At 54.4% G+C, this 24,670-nt stretch overlaps 1 protein-coding gene across 11 annotated transcripts; it reads right to left on the bottom strand.

Annotated features, from left to right (window-relative positions):
• Positions 1 to 2,497: 2,497 nt before the first annotated feature.
• KANK2 (KN motif and ankyrin repeat domains 2) lies at positions 2,498 to 24,649 on the bottom strand. 11 transcript variants are annotated; one of them, XM_057489900.1, is made up of 13 exons: positions 23,809 to 24,534; positions 22,350 to 22,562; positions 21,315 to 21,380; positions 19,660 to 20,977; positions 11,116 to 11,283; positions 10,925 to 11,027; positions 9,785 to 10,024; positions 9,057 to 9,144; positions 8,326 to 8,545; positions 7,438 to 7,580; positions 6,759 to 6,959; positions 6,575 to 6,664; positions 2,498 to 4,519 (listed from the first exon to the last, which is right to left on the bottom strand). In XM_057489900.1, the coding sequence occupies exons 1-13, from the start codon at positions 24,517 to 24,519 to the stop codon at positions 4,466 to 4,468; spliced, it is 3,615 nt and encodes a 1,204-aa protein (XP_057345883.1). In that variant the 5' UTR covers positions 24,520 to 24,534; the 3' UTR covers positions 2,498 to 4,465. The 11 variants fall into 11 exon arrangements, with proteins under 11 accessions (XP_057345883.1, XP_057345884.1, XP_057345887.1 ...); XM_057489901.1 differs by having other exon boundaries at positions 22,437 to 22,562; XM_057489904.1 differs by lacking the exon at positions 22,350 to 22,562 and having other exon boundaries at positions 21,315 to 21,427; positions 23,809 to 23,877.
• Between the last annotated feature and the right edge of the window lie 21 nt (positions 24,650 to 24,670).

Here is a 24,670-nt window from a genome sequence, read left to right as displayed (position 1 = left end):
TCTTTTTTTTATATTAAGATATCCTTGATATACATTCCTATGAAGGTTTCATGAGAAAAACAACTTGGTTGCTACACTCACCCATATTATCGAGTCCCCCCCATACCGCATTGCAGTCACTGCCCATCAGTATAGTAAAATGCCACAGAGTCACTACTTGTCTTCTCTGTGCTACACTGCCTTCCCCTTGACTCCCCACACACATCATGGGAACTAATCACCATACCCCTCAATCCCCTTCCCAACCCCTCCCCTTTGGTGACCGCTAGTCCCTTCTTGGAAGCTCCCTAGGCTTTTGTCTCATGGAGCATCTATGCAGATGTAGAAGTGATGACACTTTAGTCGTTTGGTGCAGAAATATCTGGGTCAGGGCATGAAGCTGGGTCCCCAGAGTCAGCGCTTATGGTTTCCTTCACCCTCCGGATGGCTGAGCATCTGACACTGACACTACTGTCACCAGCAGCCACATGACCTTTGGTGGCAGGGGCTTACCTTTACTGGGCCTAAAGGTGGTGGATTACAAAACAATGCAGAGTGAAATAGATAAGATTTTGGGCTCAGTTCCTGGCTCTGCAGATTACCTATGACCTTGGCAAATTCTTGACCTTTCTAAACGGTGGGCTAATGATAGCTTTCTCTTATCAACTGGAGAGGGATGTTCAAGAGATAGTCATTTGAGATTGCACAACCATAGCCTGACAGATATAAATGCTCCTGTCAAAAGAGGACACTCACCTCCCTTTCAAAAAACAAACAAGAACCAATTCACAGCCATGAGGATGGCTATTAAAAAAATAATAATTGTTGGCCAGGATGTGGAGAAATTGGAATCCTTGTGCACTGTTGGTGGGAATGGAAAATGGTGCAGCCACAAGGGAAAACAGTGCGGCAGTTCCTCAAAAAAAATTTGATCCGGCAATTTCGATTTTAGTATCTACTCCCCAAACTGAAAGCCAGGACTTGAAGAGATACTTGTATACTCAGTATTATTTACAATAGCCAAAAGGTGGAAGCAACCCAAGCTTTCATTGATAAATGGATAAATAAAATGTTTTATATATATTTATATGTGTGTGTATATATATATATATATATATATATATAATGGAATATTATTTAGCCTTAACCAGGAAATTCTGACCCATGCTCCAACATACATGAATCTGGGAGGGCATGCTTATGCTGAGTGAAATAAGCCAGACACAGAAGACATATACTGTGTGATTCCTCTTAAATTCATAGAAACAGAAAGTAGAATGTTGGTTGCCAGGGGCTGGTGGAAGGAGTTAATGTTTAATGGGGACAGTTTCAGTTTGGGAAGGCTGAAAAGTTCTGGAAGATGGGCAATGGGAATGACCACACCACAATGTGAATGCCCTTAATGCCACTCGGCTGAGTGCTTAAAAATGCTTTAGATGGTGAATGTTATGAATATTTTACCACAATTAAAAATAAAACTATATATAAAAAAGCAAAACAAGACACCTGCTGGTGCTGGGAAATGGGGTCTTACGCATCTGCTGAGCAAGGTAACAAGGATGACAAAAACGGTCCTGAGCAATGGCTTGTGAGAAACAATTTATTTCCAAAAAAGCCCCTTCTGGGCTCACAGTCTCCTCTGGAAAACTGGTAAGGGCAGTGGACCTTCCGCTCAGAAATACACAACGTTGCACAAAATATCTGGGACTTCCTCCCACCTCTGAAAGCCACCCAGTATCTCCTGGTTGCACAGTCCAGAAGAAAAACGGAGCAAGTGAGAAGTCAGGAGAGCGGTCATCCGGTCACCCTGGCGTGGGAGAGAGGGTAGGGGCCTGGGGACGGGGAGGGGACGAGCATGCCAAGGGAGGTCCACTTCTGGTCCTGAACACAGGGGGGCTGTGGCTTGCAAAAGCCATGCAGCTGTACACTTTAGCACATGACTTGTGCACAGAATATATGTATATGATACCTCAATAAAGCAAAGTAGCAAAACAAAATATTTTAAGGCCCCCCCCATTAGAAAAAGGTTTAGCAGGAGGTACTCTGAAGTATTGACAAAGGCGGGCATTTCTACCGGGTGGGACCCTGGCACCCTCTATTGTGCCATATGTTTCTGAATTGTTTTGAGTTTTGCCTTTTACAATCACTACGAATCGTTTCTCCCAAGAAAAAAAGAAATCAACACGGACTTTTTTCTGAGGTCCTTACAGTGGGTGTTAAAACACAATGGCAGTGTTTTATATATTTTATAACAGCTCAATATACAGGAGTCACCAGCCAGGTGTGACTACTGGGCACACGTTCATTATAATTTAACATTTAAATGGAAATAGCCCCATGTGGCTGGTGGCTTCAGTATGGGACCATGGGCGTAGCTCAGAGCATAAGGGAGTTCACTGTAACAGTCTTGCCACTTTTCTGTAGCTTTCAACATTGTTTAAAGTGAGTCAAGTTTTAAAAAGAGATCCATTTTAAAGCTCAAAGAGGACTACAGTGAGGCAAACACCAGACACTGGCGCATTATCATAAGGCAGCTTTATTAAATTCCTTCACTTTCTAAAAAAAACGATTACAAAAAGGAATACTTCATTTAAGTGTAATACTGTCTTCATGGACGTACCGTGGTTGGAAAGTGAAGTTAAAGGTCATGAATACACGTGAGAAGAGTACAAGGATGAAGGCCGGGCCCGCTGTAGCCCACCACGCCAGGCCCAGTGGGGCCAGGAGGAAGGGAACGCAGGGACAGATACGGACTTATCTGGGTGGTAAATGAGCGGCTTCTCAGAGCTTAAAATAAACACACCCGCTGGCTCCGGGGCTGGACACAGAGGCGCACAACTCCTGCACCGCTTCTCAAAGCTCCCCACAGCTGCGGCTTTCCATCAGACACCGGCGGTGGGCCTCATCAGATTTGATTTGTTCTCTCCGATTCACACACACACACACACACACACACACACACACTCACTCCCTCTCTCTCTCTTGACTAGCTAAACTCTTTTGTCTTAGGTGCATCCTTCCAAACGACATCAAAGCAAGCCACGCTCCGTCAAGCCAAGAAACCTACTTTTCTAGGAGAGAAGCCAGCACTTCGCTTTGCCGAAGGAACATAGCTCTCAGGAACTGCTCTCTCCTGCTGTGGTGGCTGAGCTGAGAATGGGGTAAGAGGGCAGAGGACACCTACTAGCTAGGGACCTTCCTTCCCTGCCGCAGGCCCTTCTGGAGGCTCAGAACCCATCCTTTTTGTGTGTGTGTTCATAAAGAAACAGGAGAGAAAATGTATGTTGAGATTCTGGCGGACAACACAGGCCACGAAGGAAACTGCGTGTGTCTGGCGGGCCCTATTTCCAGCAGGCAGCTCGGGGACGCCTGTAGGTTGTTAAAAAAATAAATAAAACCCCAGCTGGCCCTTGTTTGGTTTTCGGCAAAGCTATCGCTTTAAGTTTGCACTGGGAGCCCTCAGGGGCAGCCAACTTTTAATTGTGCACACATGGAGTTTGTGGAGCTCAACCTGGGTTTCGCCAACAAGCACATGCCCTGTTTGATTTCCTCTGAGGTCTGGAGTCTGGGGAGGGTAAGGACGGCCCCGGTACCAGGATTCTAGGCCCAGGGACTGAGCAGCTGCGCTGGGAACTGGATTCATTTCCTGCATCTCCGGGTCTGAAGGATTTTCTAGGAAAATTAATATTTGCCAGACCCTCCATGCAGGGATGGGACAGACTCCTGGGTAATTTCTCCATGTGAACAGCTCACACAGCCCGGCTGCTGGGTGGGTCCTGAGCGCCCCACTGGAATGGCAGTGACAAAGCAGAATGGAGGACTGAACTTCCTAGCCCGGGTGACAAGGACAGAATCTGTTCTGTGAAGACACCAGAAGGAAATCCCCCCAAGAAAGCCGTCTCGGGGGGCGGGGGTAGTGGACAAAACTCTATTCTATACCAGACAATTACATGTGGGGAGGTGAGGGGGGCGGGTGAGCCACCCCAGACGTGCCCCAGGCATAATGACATTCAGGATGAACGTGAAAATATGCGATTCTAGCCATTTTCAACGAACGATTTCAACGAAAATTTGGCAACAAGGGATAGGTTTTCCCCACCCTCCCCAGACCCATGATTCAAAAACACACGATTTTTCCCTCTCAACTTCCTCCATCCATAATTGCCAGTTGATTGTTCTCAGAATTCTTCATAAACCCACGTCCCGGCATCAGCCACTGGCGCCAATTTATGTAAGAATTCGGCTCTGGTCTGGTCTGCACTGCGGCTGCTTTGAACTGGGGCACTGAGAAAAACCCTCCTGAAGCTGTCGTCTTGTGGCTGTCGGTGGCTCCCCAGGGAAGAAGAGGAAAAGCCCCCTTGCCTTTGAGACTTGGGCCTTGGTGGGTCCAGCGGGGGCGCTGGCCAGGGAGGGGGCAGAGAAGGGACAAGGGCCCAGGCAGGAGGGCCGGCTCGCTTGCTCAGGCACGGGTCGGTCCCTCTGGCGGCTACTCTTCTGCGGAGGATGATGTGGGACTGTCATCATCTGACATGGGCGCAAACTGAAACGAGAAGCAGACCCCTTTTGTCCGGCATCCTTTCCGCTGCCTGCAAGGCGAGGCACCGACTCGGTCAGCTGGCGCTGTGTCTGCCCTGAGTGAACCAGAGGCCTTGGTTGGTCCCTTGGCCTCAAGGAGGTGATGTGGGGAGATGCTGGGGGGATGACTTCCATCAGGGATGAGGGATGGATGAGGAAGAAAGGGGAGAGCGGGGGTCAGGGAGGACAACGTCTGGGCTTGAGCAATGGTGAGGGGCCAGCTAAGGGGCAGGACATTCCAGGCAGAGGAAACAGCAAGTGCAAAGGCCCTGAGGCATGAGCAGCAGTAAGGCCAGTGTGGCTGGAGCAGAGGGAGAAGGAGAGGAAGGAGGTCTTTGGGGGGAGGGTGGTCCTGCCAGGCTTGGGGGGCTTTGGGGAATGACTTTGGCTCTTTCTCCAAGTGAGGAGGGATCCACAGAAGAGGGAGCCATGTAGCCTGACTCGGGTGTTCACAGTGACCTCTGGCTGCTGTGGGGGGAGCAGACTGCAGGGAGTGTTAAGTGTGGCAGCCCGGGGCCAGGGCAGGGGCAACAGCAGTGGTCCAGGGAGACGACGACAGAGGGCTGGACTCTCAGGAGTCCTTGGGGGTAGGACCACACATCAGACAGTAGGACACCACTCCAGCCATCACCTCATCTTCCAGTTGAGGAAACCAAGGCCCACAGCTGCTCCCCAGGTGACCCCGAGTGCGGCGCTGGAGGCCCAGCGGTCCCGACGCCCTTGGGAGCGAAAACCTTGGAGCCTCAGTGAGAACCTGGGAGCCAGGTGGGAGGAGGGTGGGTTGGATCTGCGACCTGCTCTCTGCGGGACCATCTAGGGACCGGACACCTGCCTTGCCGCCCTTGAGTCTGGCCCTGGGCGTGGCTGAGGGAGGCCAGGGTGGGCGCAAGGTGGAGCTGAGCAGGGGGGCGGTGGCGAGGCCCCTGCCCACAGTCTGCACTCAGGTGGACCCTGGGGCCTCCAGCTTCCTCACTGTGAGACTTTGGGTCAGGGAGGTAACCGTTCTAAACCTCAGTTTCCCTACCTGAAAAATGAAAATAACAGTATTCCCTGCGATTGAATCAGGTTATTAGGGAGGGTTGAAGAAATCATGCCTGGGAGGCACTTAGGATACAGTCCATAGGACTGCAAGGGCTTTCTGCTCCATCAGGTGCTCAGGACACAGCAAGTGTCAATGCTATGCTCCTGCTATGCTTCCAGAAGAGTGTTTTGCTAACAAGCATGATTTTTACAAAACCCAGATTTCTATGGTCAGATAAGAGAAATGCCGAATTACACACAGTTAGGTTAGGTTTCTTTACAGCGGGCCTTCTCAGGGCCTTTAATACAGTGACATGTTTCACATAAAAGGCAGAGTCCTCACTGGGACCTCCAAACCTGCATGACCTATGGTGTCACCTCCCTGCCTGCATCTCCTCCCCCTGGGCTCCCTGGTGCTCCTCAAATACCAGGTGTGTTCCTACCTCAGGGCCTTTGCACTGGCTGTTCATTCCACCTGGGGAGCCACAGAACTTGCTCCCCCACTTTCTCAGGCGTTGGCTCAAATGTCACCTCTTCCCCGATGTCTACAATAGCTCCTGCACCACTCACCATCCCCCTGACCTGTTCTGTATTTCTTTCTGGCACTCACTGTCCCCTGGCTGTGATACACCGATTTGCTTATTGTGTCTCTTACTAGAATATCCGCTGTATGAGGGCAGAAGCTTTTGTCAGTGCTGTGACTGCAGGGTCTAGAACAGGGCTATCATGTGATAGGTGCTCTGTGAATATTTCTCAAACGAGTGAATGGTAATTAAGAGCATGCATCCGGAACTAGATGGATCCAGGCTGGGATACACCACACCTACCACGTAATCTCAGCTTTCTGAGCATCTTCTCATAAGGCTCAACAAATGAAGGTTCGACCCGTACATGACACTGTTAAGTCTCAGCATCAGTTCCATACACAGTCGGTCTTCCACAGACACCCATCTCCTCCCAGAGCCCCCCAGCCCCTGCCCTGCCCGGGCCTGAGACTCACCGAGCACTTGATGTTCATGCGGGAGTACAGCATGGACGCGATTTCACTCTGCCCTGCGTCCAAGGCCACCATCAAAGCCGTGCTCCCATCCTGTAAAGCATCCCTGGCTGTGACATGTGACAAGGCCCCCTGCCGTGCTCCTGCCCCCCCCTCCACCGGGGGGCGGGCCTGGGTGGGGACTCACGCGGTCGGTGAGGGAGATGTCACAGCTGGGCACGGCCAGCAGCAGCCCCGTGATCTCCTTGTGGCCATGCTCGCAGGCGCACATGAGGGCAGTGGAGCCGTCGTCATCCTGCACGTTGACATCCGCCTCGCAGGCCAGCAGGGCTTTGACCACGTCTACCCGCCCGTGGCTGACTGCCAGCATCAGGGCTGTCTGCCCCGCCTGGGCAGGGCAAAGAACAGGTGTATGCACAGGCCCCAAGGCATGACGCCCCTGCTATGGAACCTTCCACAGTTCCCGAATACTCTGATGCTACCACCACCCTTGTTCGCCGGCCACCACCTGCACCTCCTGAAATCCTTCCCACCGCTGGGCCTTCCCAGTGCCTTACCAAGAAGAATGTGGGACGGTGTCAGATTAAGAAAGGCAGGTGCCTCCTGTGCCCTCCCACACCCCATTTCCACCAGAAGGTCCTTTATCACAGGTCACTGAGAATGGCTCTGGAGCTAGGCCACCTGGATTCAAATCCCATCTCCTCTAGTTTGACCTTGAGGAAAGGACTCCTCCGAGCCTCAGTTTCTTTGTCTGCGGAGTGGGGACTCTCCCCTGGGCACAGAGTGAGATCATGTTTGGTGTTGGTGCAACTCAGGGCTTAATAAGCAGGAAGGGCCACCGGGTCTGCAGTGCTGAGGGCCCGTACCTGGCTGGCTTTGGCGTTGACGCTTCCAAGGCGGAAGAGCTGCAGGACAGTCTCAATGTCGTCCTGGGTCTTCAAAGTAGCCAGAGCGGTGAGCATGATGGGGCTGTAGCCGGCGCGGTTCTGCTTGTCCACCCGACAGACACCTGGGGGCAGAGGTGGGAAGGAGGACGCGAGCCCTCAGACCCCACTGGCGCTGGCCAGGCCTGCCTCAGGGCTGGGGGAGGGTCCCCCAGGATGCCACCACATCCTGCTGTCAGTCTCGGTGTGGCCCAATTCTCCCATTCTGCCCCAGGGCCTCCACTATGCCAGCCCATTAAAGAGGAACTCCCTAAAGGGAGGGCTATGCCTCCTGCATGGGACTGAAGCCCCGACACTGGCACCCAGGTTTAGGGCTGAGAATTGGAGCAGTGTTCCCCCCTCATCTGGAAGAGCTGGTCCCTTGTGGACTGGCTTATGTCTCCTCCACTAGATCGTGGGCTCGGCCTCCTTCAGCACCCAGGGAGGGAGGCTGTCTCCGCTGAGGGTAGGGCAGGGCACGTTCCTTCCTGCCTGACTGGGGACCATGTCCTTCTCTCAGACTAGGGTGTTGGAGGTGCCCCTTCATCACACAGGGGCCCGTGGGGGGCACGTAAGTCCACATGTTTTCTGTAAGATCATAAATGCCCTTCCCAGTACACGGGGGCTGTGGGTAAGGCCTATATCTCCCTGGTAAGTGGGGAGGGCAGCGTCCCCCAATCATTCCGGCGGGGAAGGACATCGAACACCACACTGGGGGACGGGCCTTCCCACTGGACAGGGAGGGCAGCTTTTTCAACAGACTGTAAGGGAGGTGCCGCCCCCATTGGACCCGAGGGCACCACCTCCCCATGGCCCCGCCTGCAGGCTCACCGCTGCCGAGCAGCTGCCGCACCACGGGGAAGTTGGCGTGAGACACGGAGTAGTGCAGCGCCGTGTTGCCGTTGCTGTCAGCGATGTTCACCACGTAGTCCAGCAGCCGCATGGACATGGCCCGGAAGGTGACCAGGTGGCGCCGCACGAGCTCGGGGTGGGCGTCGCTGTGGCAGGCCAGGCGCAGCCACTCCTGCAGCACCGTGGTGTAGGCCGCCTTCTGGATTCGGGGCGGTGGGGGGAGCTGGGCGTGAGGGCGGTGGCGGCCCACCTGCTCCCAGACTAGGCCCCAGGAGGGGGCGCGTGGGTGTGGGCACCCCGTCCTGAACCAGAGCTGTGAAGAAGCAAGGGCACCCCACCCCAGACTAGCCCCCTGGAGTGAAAAGCATAGTGTCCCTATCCCGGACAAGGACTCCGAGGGGAAGTGTAGACACTGCAACCCCAGATATGTCCCCAGAGGAAGGTGTGAGCACCACCACCCTGGATAGGATCTTCAACAGCAAGTGGAGATGCCCAGAAAGGGAAGTACGGCAGCCCCTTCCTCAGGCCCCCTAAAGAGCAGGAACTGGAGGCCCAGTCTGCCCTCAGGCCACCATCCTGGGCGCCCCCCCACCCCATTCCAAGGCCAGGACTCAAGCACCCCCCAACAGCTCCCAGGCAGGGCCTCTGGATGAGAAGCTGGGTTTGGGTGGAAGAGAAGGAGGGCCCCCAGGCCCAGGGCCCCACCGTACCAGCTCCCGCTCCGTGAGGGCATTCGAGTTGTCCAGGTACTTTTCCAGGGCCAGGCAGGCTGAGATGAGGTCGGGGCTGAGCTCCATCCTGCCGGGGACAGACAAGCAGGGAGTTTATCTTGGGGGCACCCACCTCAGCCTCCTGGGTGTCTCCTACTCCCCGCACTGAGCTGGGGTGCCTGGAGAGGGCATCAGTGCTAACATGGCACTCGCCCAGTCCTGTCAGGACTCACCTGAGTGGCGGAATCTCAGACCTACCCCCTTCCCCAGGGGCATGCTTTTACATTACACCCCAAGGGGCACACATGGGGAACACACAGATCCTGAGGGAAAGTGGACACACAGGCCAGTTTTTTCCAACTGGCCAGTGGTGGATGGAAAATCTCTTCCCACAGGGCAGATTTTTCATCAGGGAAAAGAAAAACAAACATAAACAGGATGGGCAGGTGGGGCAAGTGTTCCAAAGAAGGTGGATGGCTTACGGACAAATTCTGCCTACCTCTCAAATCCTAAATTGTAAACTCAACAGCCCAAATTGTCCTCATCAGGCCCTTTATCAAAGCCTTCAGACCTTCAGAACACCAGAAGGAAAAAGGTGCTGGTTCACTAATTCAGACTAATGTGTGCATGACTGACAGGCAGCTCCCTCCAAAGGCATGAATCATGGGGTTGGAGGCAGAGGTCCCCCACGCAGCCCTGAGGGAAATCCTCCCACACAGAAAACTGACCGGATCTCTTCCTCCGAACTTGATCCTGACGCCCCCTCAGCTGCGGGCACCCGCGGAGACTCCTGAGACAGCTGGCACTCCTCTCCACTGGTCTTGGCGGCCGCCATCCCCGAGGGCCTGAGCTGGGGGGCTTCGGCCACACTTGGAACCCTCTGCTCCGGCTCTGGGGCCTCATTCTCTGTGCTCTCGTTGTCGGAGAAGTTCTCTGCTGTGCTGGAGTCCTCGGAGGAGGACTCATACCTGGAAAGGAAGAACAGGACGTGGCAAAGGCGGGACATGGAGCTCTGACCACCTGACCTCTCTGGGCCTCAGTTACGCATCTGTGCAACGGGGCTGGTAGCAGCACCGCCCTCAGGAACTGCAGGGATGCGGCTCACAGCTCCTGGTGCGAAGTCGGTTCAGTGCCTGATAAATACGAGCGGCGGCTCCGATCGCGCTGGGGGGCAGGAAGGCCTACTACCTTTCCTTTTGCCCTTCGGTACTGCTCACGCTCTGCCCCTCACACAGGCGTCCCTCAATCAGAGCTGGCTGTGAACGGACTCCCTCATGCTCCCTGCTACCTCTGGACAAAGTCTCAGCTTCTGGGCTCAGCATTCGAGGCCCCTCACCGTCCCTGAGCCCCGCGCTCCCGTGCCTCTTGCTTCCTCCCACCTCTGAGGGTCCGTCTAGGCCCTGCCCTCCACGAGGCAGGCCCTCCCACCCTACGCCCTTCACCTCGCTAGCTCCTGCCTGTCCTGCAACACACATGTCCCCTCCTTGGGTGGCCTCCCTGGGCACACGTGGCCTTCCCCAAGGGCCCCCCCATGGCCTGAGCGTCCCCCATCATTGCTCCCGTTGGTGCCCGAGGTTCCACTGGGTCGGGAGCCTGGTCGGGGCAGGGCGCCGAGCCCGGCACCTGCTGAGGAGCAATGTGGTGCAGCGGCTACTGCCCTGGCCCTGGGGCCATGGGGACAGACCCCTGCTCGGGAGGAGCTCCGGCAAGGCAGGGAGACCCAGGCCCCTCATCTGCCTGCCGAGCTTTGGTTAAATAAACGAGCCAAAGCAAGGGGCTTGGACAGGGTCCCCGGTCACGATCGAGCCACAGGTAGGAGGGGAGAAGCTGAGGAGAGGGTGTGTGTGTGGGGCGGGGGCTGTTCTCACCCGCCATTGACCCCCACAAACTGGGGGCTCCTCCAACTGGCCATGGGGTCGGCGGGCTCCTCTTTGCGCCTCATGATGGACCGCGTGCCCACCTGGGGCCCACCTGGGGAGAGGGTGGTGTGAGTCCCCCAGAGTCTGGCCTTGGGCCTAGCCTCTGGTGCCCCATCCCCCTGGTGGGCACCTCCGCTTACCTGCACCCCTGGCCTCTTCTGCCTCACACGAGGCTGCCTGCCTGGTGGACTCCCTGCTGGTGGTGTCTTGGGTGGGCACCCCACCTGCATTCTTCTCAGGCTGGGCCATGCAGGCCTCTGCAGACCTTCGGGGTGACAAGGACGACTCTGCAGGAGCCTGTGGGGGACCTGCGGGGGCAGCACAAGGGGAGCTTGTTTCTGGGGGGAACAACTGAAACAGCCACCTCCTCGGGGTCACACATCCCGGGCCAGGTGCTCTGAGAGCTGATGCTTGCGTTCCTTCACCAAATCTCCCCAGCCCAAGAGTCTGACTGTTACAGATGAGGAAACTGAGGCACAGAGGGTTGCCCAAGGACACCCAGCAAATGGAAGGCAGGCTCTGATTCCAACGCTGGGTCTGCTGCCTGCCCCAGCTGCTGGTCAGGAACAGGTAGGACCCTGTGACATGCTCCACGATCATGCTGGTCACCTCCCCTCCAACATCATCATACTGAGTGTTAACTGGAAACAAGGTTTGCTCACGGTCAAGCTGAGTGGTCCCAGTGGAGACTTGAATCTCCCATGAACAAGCTGTGTGGCCTCAGGTAAATCACTTAACCTCTCTGTGCTTTAGGCAAATGATTTCCCACATCACGGTATTATTGTGTAGATTAAAGAGAGTAACTTGGAGGAAGGGGCTTAGGATAGCACCTATGTTGCCACCAGCACACGGGGATTATCTGTTAATTCAAGAGCCTTGTAGACTATATTTTGCTGAGACTCAATGTTACGATTTTTTATAAAAGCAGGCCTGTGTTAAGTATCCATCAGTAGATGAATGGATAAAGAAGACGTGGTACATACAATGGAATACTACTCAGCCATGAAAAGAAAAATCCTACTATTTGCAACAACATGGATGGAGCTGGAGGACATTATGCTCAGTGAAATAAGCCAGGCAGAGAAAGACAAGTGCCAAATGATTTCCCTCATTTGTGGAGTATAACAGTGAAGCAAAACTGAAAGAAAAGAACAGCAGCAGACTCACAGACTCCAAGAAGGAACTAGTGGTTACCAAAGGGGAGGAGGTGTGGGAGGGCAGGTGGGGAGGGAGGGAGAAGGGGATTGAGGGGTATTATGATTGGTGCACATGGTGTGTGTGGGGTCACAGGGAAGACGGTGTAGCACAGAGAAGACAAGTAGTGACTCTGTGGCATCTCACTACACTAATGGATTGTGACTGCAATGGGGTATGGGGGGGACTTGACAATATGGGTGAATGTAGTAACCACAATGGTTTTCACGTGAAACCTTCATAAGAGTGTATATCAATGATACCTTAATAAAAAATAAATTAATTAAATAAAAGCAATGTCTACTTATATAGGAAAATCAAAATGGAAAAGAACATTAGACAAATTATAATCCCATCCACTTAAAGATGCCATCATTTGATATCTGGTTTTCTAAGTCCCAAGACCGTTTCCTAGACATTTCTGTTTAAACGTGGAATCTACTAGAACGCCAGCTTGGTGAGCACAGGGGCCTTGTCTGCGTGCTCCATCGCTTTATTTTTATTACTAGAAGCAGAGCCCAGCCCTTCAAGCACTCAGTGAATATTTGTTGAATGAATAAGTGAATGAATCCTATTGTACTACTGTTTTATAACATACTGCAGTTACAAAATTTTAATTAAAATGGACCATCTTAACATTTTCTTAATAAATAAATAAATAAAAGCAGGCCTGTGTTGTGGGTCATCACATTGGGTCCGGCTTCCTTCTTAACATGATGCAGGTGTTACTTTAATAATTAGGGAAAAGAAACAATAAGTGCTACGAGAAAATAAAAATTCGAACCCTAGCAGGCGGAGCTTCAGTTTGGCAAGACGCGGAGGTCCTGGACAGGGACGGCGGGGGTGGTTCCAACGATATGAATGGGTTTCGTGCTGCCGAGCGGGGCTCTTAAAAATGGCAAGATGGTAACTTTCACGTTATATATATTTTTATCACAACTGGAAAAAAACCCAACCAGGTAGGCCTGAGGACAAAGGTGACTTTGTGGCCACCAGCTCCAAGGGTGCCCACTGCCCCCCTGGGCATGAATGGCGGTGGCAGGGAGCTCCAGCCCTGCATTACCAGCCAGGGACAGAAGTCTGGCTGCCACTCTGAGCGGTCGTCTTTGTCTCAGAACCACTGAGGTCCCCCCACCCCAGGCCAAGTGGCTTCCATGTCACCGCTTCCCCGGGACACCTCCTTCCTGCCATTGGTCCCAGGACCCTTAAACAAACCAAGTCTGTTTAATTCCCTTTAAAGGTTAAAAGTTTCTGATACACAATGTAACAACTTCCTCAAGTCCGAGGGTGACGCTCAACTTAAGAACGGGGAGTAAACATGCAACAGGAGCAAAGCACTTAGAGCGATGCGACACTTGGACCTTAAGGACGTCTGACGGCTCCCCAGCCCAGGGTGTGGCCCGGCCAGGCCAATTCCAGAGCTGTAGCTCAGACTCCCCCTGGGGAACCAAAAGCAAAAGCAAACGCTGGTTTTTATGTGAATCTCCTGTTTTGTTTTGTTTTTTAAAACCCTGTCAATAAATTCACATCAAATAAACAAAAAATTATGTGGCCAAGTAGAATGTGTCAGGAGGCAGACGGGCCAGTTCACCAGCAACACGTTTGCCCCACACTCAGGGCTCCTGATTTAAACAACTGGGAGGGTCAAAAAAAATTCAGATGAAGCGACATTATGCTCAGTGAAATAAGCCCGTCACAAAAGGGCACATCCTGTCTGATCTCACTTGCAGGAGGTCCCACAGGAGTCGGATTCACAGAGACAGAAAAGAGATGGCGGGGGCCATGGGCTCAGGGAGGGGGTGGGGAGCTAGTGTTTCATGCAGACAGAGCTTCAGTTTGGCACAATGAGAAAGTTCTGGAGATGGAGGATGGGGACGGCGGCACAAAAATGCAAACGCACTTAATGACACTGGACACTCAAAAATGGTTGAGATGGTACGTTTCACGTTGTATGTTGTTTACCACCATTTTTTAACAGTGAAAAAATAAAAAGGAAGTGGATATTTGTGCCCCAAGGGAAAAGCAGGCCCTGCCTGCAAAAGCTGCCAGCATGAGGTCAGATGCTTTGATGCTAAAAAATCAGTGAAAAAAATAAAACGGGTAATATGTATTACTGTTATTCCACTGGGGGGAAGGGGCAAACGGGTACCACAGTTTATATGGAGGAACAAAAAGCTATGACCAGCTAAGGCAATTTTATAGAAAAGGGCAGAGGGGAACCTGGCCTAGGAGAAAGTAAAGTATATTCCAAAGCTACAATAGTCAAAACAGCAGGCGTTGTGAAGGAAGAAAGAGCTGAAGGAACAATGCCAGCACAGTCCCCATCGGAGGAAACTGGGGGGTGCCCACAAAGCAGGGGTAAAGGGCGGGCTCTGCGGTCTGATGCTGGGAAAGGCATCTTTCTCTACCCAAGCAAAATCAAGCTGGATCCCTACCTCACACCATAACACAGAAAATGATCTCTGAAGAATCAGTACGAAGGTACAGCTATAAAGCTACAGGAGGAAAAGGTAGTAGGATATCAGGGGCCTCAGGAAGACGAAATATTCCTTTAAAACTTCCTCAAAGCACAAACCATAATAGGAGAAACAGAAGCTGATCTCACCTGCGTGTGGAATTGAAAGAAAACGGACTCATATAGATACAGAGAACAGACTGGTGGTTATTACCAGAGGCAGGGGGTGGGGGGACACGGCTGAGGGAATCAAAGCGTACAGACTTCAGCTGTAAGATAAGTCCTGGTGATGGAATACACAGCATGGTGACTATAGTTAACTATACTGTGCTGTAAATTCCAAAGCTGCGAAGAGAGCAGACCTGAAAAGTAGTCATCACAAGAAAAGGATATTTGTAACTCTGTGAGGTGATAGATGTTAATTAGACTTATTTTGGTCATTTTTTTGCAATACAAATGTCTAATTACTGATTTATAGACCTTAAATGAATGTTATATGTCAATCATATCTCAAGAAAACAAGAAAAAAATGGAAGAAAAACCCAATGAGTTTATATCCAATGAGATTATTTCTGCTTGGAAAAAAAACCTCATAGACAAAGCTCATCGACAGAATTCATAGTGCCAAAAATGGGCAAGGGATTTTCTAAAACAGGAGTCAACAAACATTTTCTGTAGCAGGCCAGATAGGAAGTATTTTCAGCTGTGTGGGCCATAAGATCTCAGGGGCAAATAGCGCAAAAGCCGCCCTAGACGGTATATAAATGTACGGGTGTGGCTTCGTGTTAACAAATTTGAATTTCATAATTCTGCTCATGTCACAAAACATTATTCTTCTTTTCATATTGCTCACCCACTTAAAAACATAAAAATCATTCTTAGCTTGCGGGCCATATAAAAACAGGCAGCTGGTTGCATTTGGCCCTGAGGCTGTGTGTAGTTTGCCAACCCCTATTCTGGAATATGCCAGGAACACCTGAAAATTGCCCTAAGGAAAATGGACAAAGGTTACAAGTAAGTGATTCACAGAGGAATCTTATTAAACGTACATGGGGATGCCCAAAGCCACCAGAAATTAAAGACGTGCAAACGAAAACAGCAAGGAGAAGCCACTTTGCACCAGCATTAGCGGGCAATTAGAAAGATAGATAAAACTGCATGTTGGTGGCAATGTCAGGAAATGGGCACCTCAGACCCAAGTGTGGCTGGTGGGAGTTACGGACAGGGAGAACTTTTCTGGAGAGGATCAGACAAAACTGGAAGTGAAGTTGTACATTCCCTGTGATTCACCAACCCCATGGGAGGGGACATGTGAGGACGTCCCCGGCACTACTGAAGGCAGCCAGGAGTTGGAAGTAATCCAGGTGCCCACCAAGAGGGGACTGGGTAAGAAAAACATAACACATACCTAAGGCAGAAATCTATGTAGTCATTAAAAGTGACAAGCCAGATTTACAAACGTGGGGGTGGAGAGCTCAAAAATAGTGTGCAGAGAGGAGAAAAAATAAGAAACAGAGTAAGATTTTTTTTTTCCCTAAAGCACAATAACACCATTTAAGGAAATTAAACACACACTGGGCATATTTTTCAAGGACACCCAAATATCCATGGAAGCTTCTGGAAGGTGCATGGCAAGGAAGGACATTCAAAGGAGGGGAGGGCGGTGAATGGCAGAGTAGAGGCTGACAGACTATGGCCCTGGCCCTGGGTTTTACATTTTCAAATGGCTGGAAAAGAGTTAAAAGAAGGGTTCTAACTTGGGACGTGTGAAAACTACATGCAACTGAATTTCACACAGCCATGCTCCTTCATTTACATATCGCCTGTACCTGCTTAGAGGGAGCAAACTCATCAAAATGTACCCATTAAACATGTGCAATTTTTTTTTGTATTAAGTATACAGTCAACCCTCAAACAACATGGGTTTGAACTGCACGGTTCCACTTAAAGGTGAGTTTTCTTCAATAAATGTATTATTCAATAAAATGACTATTCATGTTACGTTATGTTGAGTTTTCTTCAATAAATGACTATTCATGTTACCGCTTAGGCTTTTGATCAACTAGTAGTAGCAGCTACATTTTTAGAGAGTCAAAAGATGTACGTGGGTATTTGACTGCCCAGGGCTGGCACCGTTCAGGAGTCAGCTGGGTTTCCACAGAAATAACATCCCGGTTCCAAGATGTTATAACTATACAAATGCCCCTGCAGTCCGTTCAATCAAAAACTCTACGATGGAGTTTAAATCCTGGTTTCAAGAACTGTGGGCAGCCTCCCCACCTCAGTTTCCTCGTCTGTAAAATGGGGATAAACACAGCACTTACCTCCTAGAGGTGCTTGAGATGTAAATGAATTAAAATACAAAAAAAAAAAAAAAAAAAGCCTGGAGCAAGGGTTGCCCAAGTGCTTTTAAGAATAAAGTAAAGCAACCACAACACACTCCATCAGCTCTGTGTTGCCACACTTGAAAAAGATATACATTATTTTCTGCATTAAGGAACTTGGAAGGACAGAAGGGTTGACAGCAGCTGCACCTGCGCGGTGGTGGGTTTCTGGGGGTTTTGTGTTTGAGATTTTTCTGTACTTCCCAAGCCTTTCGAGAAGAGTATGAATAGCTTTCATAGGAATGCATTTCGGACCAGAGCAGAGGAAACTTCAACGTCAGATGCAAGAGCCTGGCTGCCCTTTTCTCTCTCTCTCAGGGATGCCTTTGAAGGCAGGGGTATGGGACTTAGTGGGGTTTCCAGGCCTCTGCTGGCCCCACCCGCCTTTCCCAGCCCCAGGGGAAGGCTGTCTCTCACCTTCCCCACCCTTCTACAGCACTCAGAGAATTCTAGAAGTCAGAGGTTGGGCTCTGCCTGCATCCTCCTCCAAGGAGCCCTCCAGGCCTACCCAATGGAGCTCAACAAACCTGAACAAACATGTGGTGCCAACACTGATCACGTCCTCATACTATTTCATTTCCCATATTGCTTATCCCCAGTCTATGAGCCCTGCAGGACCCAGCCCTGACAGGCACCTACTATGTGCCTGGTGCCACACTGAACACTTGATACAAATAGACACGTTTAAGCTTCAGATCGATCTAGTGACATTGGGCTGTCAGGACCAATCTGCAAATGAGGCACAGAGCAGTTAAATAACCTGCTCAGGGGCAGCGAGCTAGGGAGCAGAGAAACCAGAATCTGAACCCAGGCCACCACACCATCCAACTGCTACCCACCCCATGGCCCCATTTCATTTGCTTCAAACGTGTATTCTGAGAAATTATATTTCTTCACGTATCTACTGAGGTCTCGTTTGTTTATTGCAGCAGATTTTGTCTGTCTCGTTCACTGCTGTGTCCCCAGCGCCTAGGAGAATCTGATAAAAAGCAGGCACTCGGTAACAGTTTGCTGAATAAGAAGTCATCAAAATGAATTAGCACTCTCCAGTTCTGTTCAAGCAGGGCAGAGACGGGGGCTGGCTGCAGCAAGAGTAAGTTAAGTGAGCCACAAGGGGGAACTTCTCAGGGCGGCAGCATGCATAGCGTGGGGACATCATTATGTCTGTGTTTTCTGCAGGCAGAAGGCCCCATGGCTGCCCTGAGAGGCTTGTCTGGAATGGAGGTTGCCTCTCAGAGATCCTAAGGCTGGCTGGTCTGGGCACAGCGCCTGGCTGGGGGCCAGAGTCACAGGGCCGGGTGTCTGGGATGGATACAGAACAGAAGGGTGGTGCCCGCAGCTGGCCAGGAACAACATGGCAAGCAAGAAAACACAGCTGGGTCCCCACCCTCCGGCCTGCGCCCTCTGGGCCTTGCACCGGGCTCTGATAGGCAGGATGAGGACCTGGGCCCCATCTGGGAGCCCGGCTGCAGGTTCAGGCTGACCTGGGTTTAGAACCTGGTTTGGTCACTTCCCTGGCCACTTCCTGGGACACAGGGCAAGTGCAGAGGCTCCCTAGGCCTCAGTTTCCCCAGTCATAAACAGAGTTGACCTGAAAACTAGCAGCAGAAGCAGCAATAAGCAGTGGCTGAACACTTACTGCGTGTGCTAATTCACAGGAGTGCTAGAACCATTGTCATGCCACTTCACAGACAGGGACGCGGAGACCAGAGAGGTGGAGAAGCTCAAACAGCAAGAAGTGGAATTTGGACCCAGGTGGCCTGGCTGCACAGCCCACCCTCTTTAGCTCTTCTGTGGGTGAAACACTTAGCATAGCACCCGGCTGGTGCTTGAGAAAGAACAGCTGTCGTTATTATTATGAATCATCCTGGTAACTTCTCCCAGGGGCCTAGGGCAGCTGCCACTCTGCACATCCCACATCCCCTATCCTGGCATGAGGACTGGACTCAGCACTTCCTCCAGGAAGGATCCCCTTCCTCCCTGAAGGGCCACAGGATTTAGGTGGGGCTCCTCTACCCCCAGGATCTGGGGTTGGGCAGTGAGGGACATTGTGACTGGCTCAGTGATTGGCTTATGTTACCCATGCCAGTCAATGAGCACCACTCCCGGGATTTTTATTGGTGCTATTTGGACTGAGGGGCTCTCTTCCCACTGAGCTGGAAGGTCAGATACCTAGAGCACTTGCCTAAGAGAAAAGCCTCCTCCAGGGGGCTCAGAGGAAGAGAAAGGGAGATTCCTGCTATGTGAGCACCTCGATCCAGCTGTACCTGAAGTTGTCACTAAGTTACAGGAACAACACATTACATTTTCATTGCTTAAAATGGTCTGAGATTGGTTCCTGCCACTTATTGAATAGACAGGGAGGGCTTTTTGCCCAGCAAACCTGGGGAATACCTCCCCCCCAATACCTCCTGTTTTCTGGACTCTTACATGTTAGATGTACAGATACACACTTAGAATCTCATTTACTCCACGTGGTCCCTACAGCACTGAGCCAGAGGCACAATTGTCCCCTTTTTTCAGATGAGGAGATGGGCTCCCAGAGCTGTGGTGGCCTGTCTGGAGGAAGGCTAGGGGCTGAGGCCGGACCCTGGTGTTGAGAGGAAAAAAGAGGGACCGTCCACCATTGCCCCCTACCCGCTGTGGCTCACCTGCTGCCCCATCGCAGCTTCGCTCCGTGATGCTGATCTTCTTCACCAGGTGGGTGCTGCCAGTAGACACAGTGGGTGCTGGGAACACGGTCTCCACCACCTCATGGGTGCGGAACACGGGAGGACTCTCAGCCCCTCCAGGTGTTGCCAGGGCCCGTAGCCCTGCCCCGTAGGGCTCCAGACTCTGGGCCCTCTGGGCAGGGGCCCCAGCCGTGGTGCTGGCCACCACCTCCACCTCCCGTGGGCCCTCCACCACCCGAACAGTGTCCGCGCGGACGGGGCTGTCCGGCGGTGGCCAGGCCTGGGGCTGGGCGTCAGCCTGCTGGGCCTGAGCTGCCTGCAGCTCCTGGAGCGCCTTCTTGAGCTGGGTCTCCAGCACGGCAACCTTGGCAGCCAGAGCCGCCTCCCCATCGGGCATGCCCAAGTCCCGCTCACGGACCCAGGTGCCCACGCTCCGGGTCCCGAGCGCCGCCAGGCCCTCAGGGGGCTCGGGGAGGTCCAGGCAGAGCTCGCCTCGGCTCCGGGCCCCTGCGGGATGGCCCAGGAATTTCTGGCTCTTGAGCTGCACCGTGAGCTGTCGTTTCTCCTCCTGCAGCACCGACAGCTTCACCTGGAGCATGGGGATCAGCTTCACTTGCTCCTCCAGCTGCCGCAGCTTTCGCAAAGCACCTGCCATCTGCTCCCGCACGTGGGCCAGGTGCCCGGCGCTGGGTGGCACTGGTGTGGACAGTCCCGAGCCCCGTGGCGTATTGGGTGGCAGCCCCACGCCCACCAACGAGCTGGTTGAACCTGCTGCGCTGGGGGTCAGGGAGCCCAGGCTGGTGGGGGCGGATGCCTGGTCCTCCAGCCGGCGACGGGCGTCCAGCAGTGTGCGCTCCACGCGCGGGTTGAAGCCGGCGCGGGCCTCCAGGGCACCGTACTGTGGGTAGAACCCACGGCCGCAATAGGAGTAGGCTGAGTGGCGGCTGTCCCCGCTGGCATTGGAGCACAGGGACTCGGTGGACGTCCACCAGGAGCCAGGGCCATGCGGCAGGGAGCCCAGACGGGGCCGCCGCTGCACGGCCACGCGCCGTAGTGTGTGGCCCTTCTCGATGTCGTCCACATACTTGAGGAAGTCCAGGTCAAGGCGGTAGCCGTAGGGCGTCTCCACGGAGTAGGGTGGGTCAGACTCCTTGGCAGGGAAGGCAGGCGGGGAGGCTGGGCCAGGGGTCCCTGGGGTGGGGAGAAATGCCACTGCCTCTGAACTCTGCTGCCCCCATCGCGGGGTGAAGGCTGATGTTCCCGGACAGTCACGGTTTATCTGCCCAAAGAATGGGTCCTGCACGTACCAGTGTATTTCTAGTCTCAGAGGCCCCACTTGCAGCAAGGCCCTGTCACCCCCTCAGACCCTCGCAGGACGGGCCTATGCCTACCCCCAACTCCCCAGGACAGGGCCTGTCTCCCCACTCAAACCAACCCCCTTACCTGAAAGACTGTGACCCCCACTCATGCTCTCCAAGGCCAAACTGTCCCTCCCTCCACCCTCAGACCCCAGGGCAGGACCGCGCCCCTCCCCTCCCCAGCGCAGGCTGGGACCCTTCTCTGCTCCAAGACAGGGTGGTATCCCCCCACCTCCAGCCCCTGGGCAGGGCCCTCTTCCCCCTGCGACCCCTGACCTGGGAAGGGGGCTGGTACATGCAGGACCTGGGCCATCCTCTGGTCTGCAGGTGTTCCTCAACCACCTGGAGGACTGGGAGTCAGATCGCCTGCAGCACAGGCCGAGGCTTCCCTGGGGCGAGGGGGCGTTGGAGTCCACAGTCAGCGGGAGACTGCGGGGGAGGGGAGGAGGGCCACCCCCCTCTACGGCTGTCCCCCTACCAACACCCCCCCTTTCCTGGACCGGGACGCTCTCGTGGGCCTACACCCAGCCTGGCTGTGGAAAGGGGGGCGCAGGGGGGGCCGCAGCCTGGAACAAAGAAACCAAACCTTATGGCCCGCCCGCACATCTGTCCAGCCCCTGGACAGGCTCCAGCTGTTCCCACAACCCCGCCTCCACAGACCCCCTGGGCTGGGGGGCCCCAGGCCCAACAGGCCTCACCCTTCCTGCACCCCCTCCCCTCAGCTCAGGCCAGGAGCTGACTGTGGGGACAGATGGGGGCTGAGGTGGCTGGAGGGCTGGAGAGGTAACAGGCAGACGGCCTTCCTGCCAGGATCCCAGGAAGCAGGGGCAAAAAGAGAGACAGAGGTCAGGGTAGGGGACCCCAAAGCAGCTGGGGTCGGGGTGTAGGGAAAGTTGGGGGGAAGCAGTGAGGAGCAAAGCCTTTCCCCTTTATGGAAACAATTTTCTCTAAAAATAAACAGTTTCGCTGCCGGGCTACACGAGAACTTCCTGCCCCCCCAAGACGTGTCCGGCTTGGGGGCACAGTGGGGATAGAAGGCCAGGCGGTGGCCCAGGAAGTCATGGGGGTGGGGGGCGGAGGAAGCAAGAGGGGGCGCCTGGAGGCTGCAAAGAGGAGGGACAACCAGGGCCTCTCACTAACCCCCCTCCACCCTGGAGGCTAGCCAGGACCCGACAGTCCCCAGTCCTCGGCCTGCGCTTGGGCAGTCCTTTCTGCTGTCTGACTTCCACCCACCCTGCTGCAGAGGCCCCAGCCCATCTCCCCAATCACAGAGAACCCGTTCTGGCCTGTGGGTGCCAGGGTCGTGGGTACCTGGGAGGATGGGCCAGGTGGGGCACCTGCCGGGCATGAAGGCGGGACTGGGACTCCAGGGACAGCTGAGCTCTTCCTGCCTCTCACCCAGTGCAACCCTTGCTTAGTCTCTCTCCATGTCTCTCTGTGTCTCTCCTCCTCTCCGTCTCTGCGTCTCTCTCCACTTCTTTCTCCCTCTCTCTCTGCACTTCGAACACACGTCTCTCTTTCAACCTGGAACACACAGACACTGAATGTAGCAAATTCGGTTTTCCACCAGCCTGGAGACTGTCCCCTGCACACCAGGAGGTGATCAAAAATATCTTCTGGAGCCCTGAGACAGACTGGAGGCAGGGAACGGGATTGGGTGGCCTTGTGCGAGCCTCTGGAGGTGGAGAGGAGTGGGGTGAATAGTAGTAAGAATTATTTTAATCAACCTGGCAAGTCATTCGATCATCACAACGCCACCACCAGCTACATAGCTACCGCCCTGTTCTACAGATGGGGAATCCGGGGACACAGAAATGTACAGTGACTTCCCAGGGTCACTGGAGGGGAAGTGGCTGGTATGGATTTGAACCTAAGCCTGGCAGATTCCCCCACTGCCCACTGAGTCACCCTCACTCTCCACGCCACAGCCCTCTGCCCATTTCCCAGACAGTGAGACTGAGGTCTGAGAGTCTCCAGCAATCTGACCACCCTCCGTGTACGCGGGTGACTGCAGGTCGAGAAAGCAAGTAGGGGTGCGGGGGAGTGTGGTGATGGGGTGGGGTGTCTGTGGCTGAGTTCCTTCGACCCCTATGAGATGGAGAGGGAGACACGGATGGGGCACAGGACAGAAAGGGGGACAAGACATTCCAAGAAGGGACAGGTGGGGCCATTCAGGGAAGGGTCCCAGGCAGGCTGGAATGTCTGGCGGGGTCTCCCTAAAATCCCCCTTCCAGACCGATCTGGAAGTCTCTGGGGTCTCCCCACCCGCAGGATGGAGGGGGCGGAGCCTGCGGGGTCCCCGGCTAATGGCAAACAGCTGCCTCCCCACGCCGGCCCAGCCTAAAGGCCGAAGCCCAGCCCGGCGGAACGCCCGAACGCCTTCCCGCCGCCTGGGGCCTGGCTCCGGCCCGGGCGCGGAGGAAGGCGATGGGGGACAGGGCGGGGGGACGGAGGTAGAGAAGGGGACCGACACAGGGTGAGGGGCAGGGGTCTGCCAAGATGCGGGACAGGGGCAGGGAGAGGGGTGCTGACAGAGGACGGGGGCTGGGGGCGAACAGCAGGGACCGAGTCAAACACCGGGAGGAGGCTGAGACGTGGAGACCCAGACACTCCAAGTCCGGAAAGTTTGGACACAGCTGGTGGAGCTGGAGGCAGCGGCCCGTGCAGACTGGCGAGGTCGCGCCCCGCGGTTGGGGGTGGGGTGGGGTGGGGACCACGCTCTAACCCTGAACCGGACTCGAACCCCGACCCGGCCCAGGGGGCTACTCGCCTCGCGCGCTCCAGCCGCCGCCGTCCCTGCGTCCCGCCGCCCGTACGTCCTCCGCGCGCCGCCGCCCGGCTGCCGGGCCCTGGGAGAGAGCCCCGCCCCCGCGGGAGAGCCCCGCCCCCTACGGCCCCGCCCCGCCCCCTGCCGTCGCTCAAAGCTCGGGCGGCGGTCGGGGGCCTGCGAGGAGAGCGATCGCACCTGGACCGCAGGTGTGTGAGCGCGCGTGCGTCTGGGGCGGGGGATGGAGTGTCCCGCCTTGTCCCCTCGACCTCGCTGTTCCCAGCAGCCCCCCGGGCAGGGTTCCCCCGCCACTCTCCGCCCCCGCCCGCTGCAGCTGGGCCGCTGCGGGGGGCCGGAGGGGGCGGGGCTGGCCGGGGCCCAGCCCCGGGAGGTCACCCCTCCCCCCGCGGCCCAGGGCTGGAAGCGGCCCAGCGCAGGCCTGGTACAAGGTGGCGTGACCGCCCGCGGGGTGGGGAGGCAGCACAGCCAGTGGATAAGGTCTGGGTTCCAAGGCCAGCCACACCTGGGCTCCAATCTTAGACCCACCAAGCCTCTAATTGCTGTATGCCTCAGTTTTCCCATTTGTAAACCGGAGTTAAGAACGCCGCCTACCTGATAGCGGTTTGAGAATCTCTCGAACTTTGAAGCGGGAGCCAATGGAGGTCCCTCGGGCAAAGAGGCCCATAAATGGCGTGGAGTCTTTCTGGGAGCCATTTAGTACGCGGCTGGGCACTCAAGCAAGGGCTTGATAATTGTTACTATTATTCCCCATGGGCATGTGACAGTGTTCTTTGTGTGTTGCCTACCCCACTAGAATGTCAGCCCCACAAGGGCAGGAATTTGCATCAGCCGTCACTGCTGAGTC

The sequence above is a fragment of the Manis pentadactyla genome, chromosome 12 (genome assembly GCF_030020395.1).
Source record: "Manis pentadactyla isolate mManPen7 chromosome 12, mManPen7.hap1, whole genome shotgun sequence".
In the NCBI taxonomy this organism is placed as follows: domain Eukaryota; kingdom Metazoa; phylum Chordata; class Mammalia; order Pholidota; family Manidae; genus Manis; species Manis pentadactyla.
This window is presented reverse-complemented; position numbering and strand designations above follow the sequence as displayed.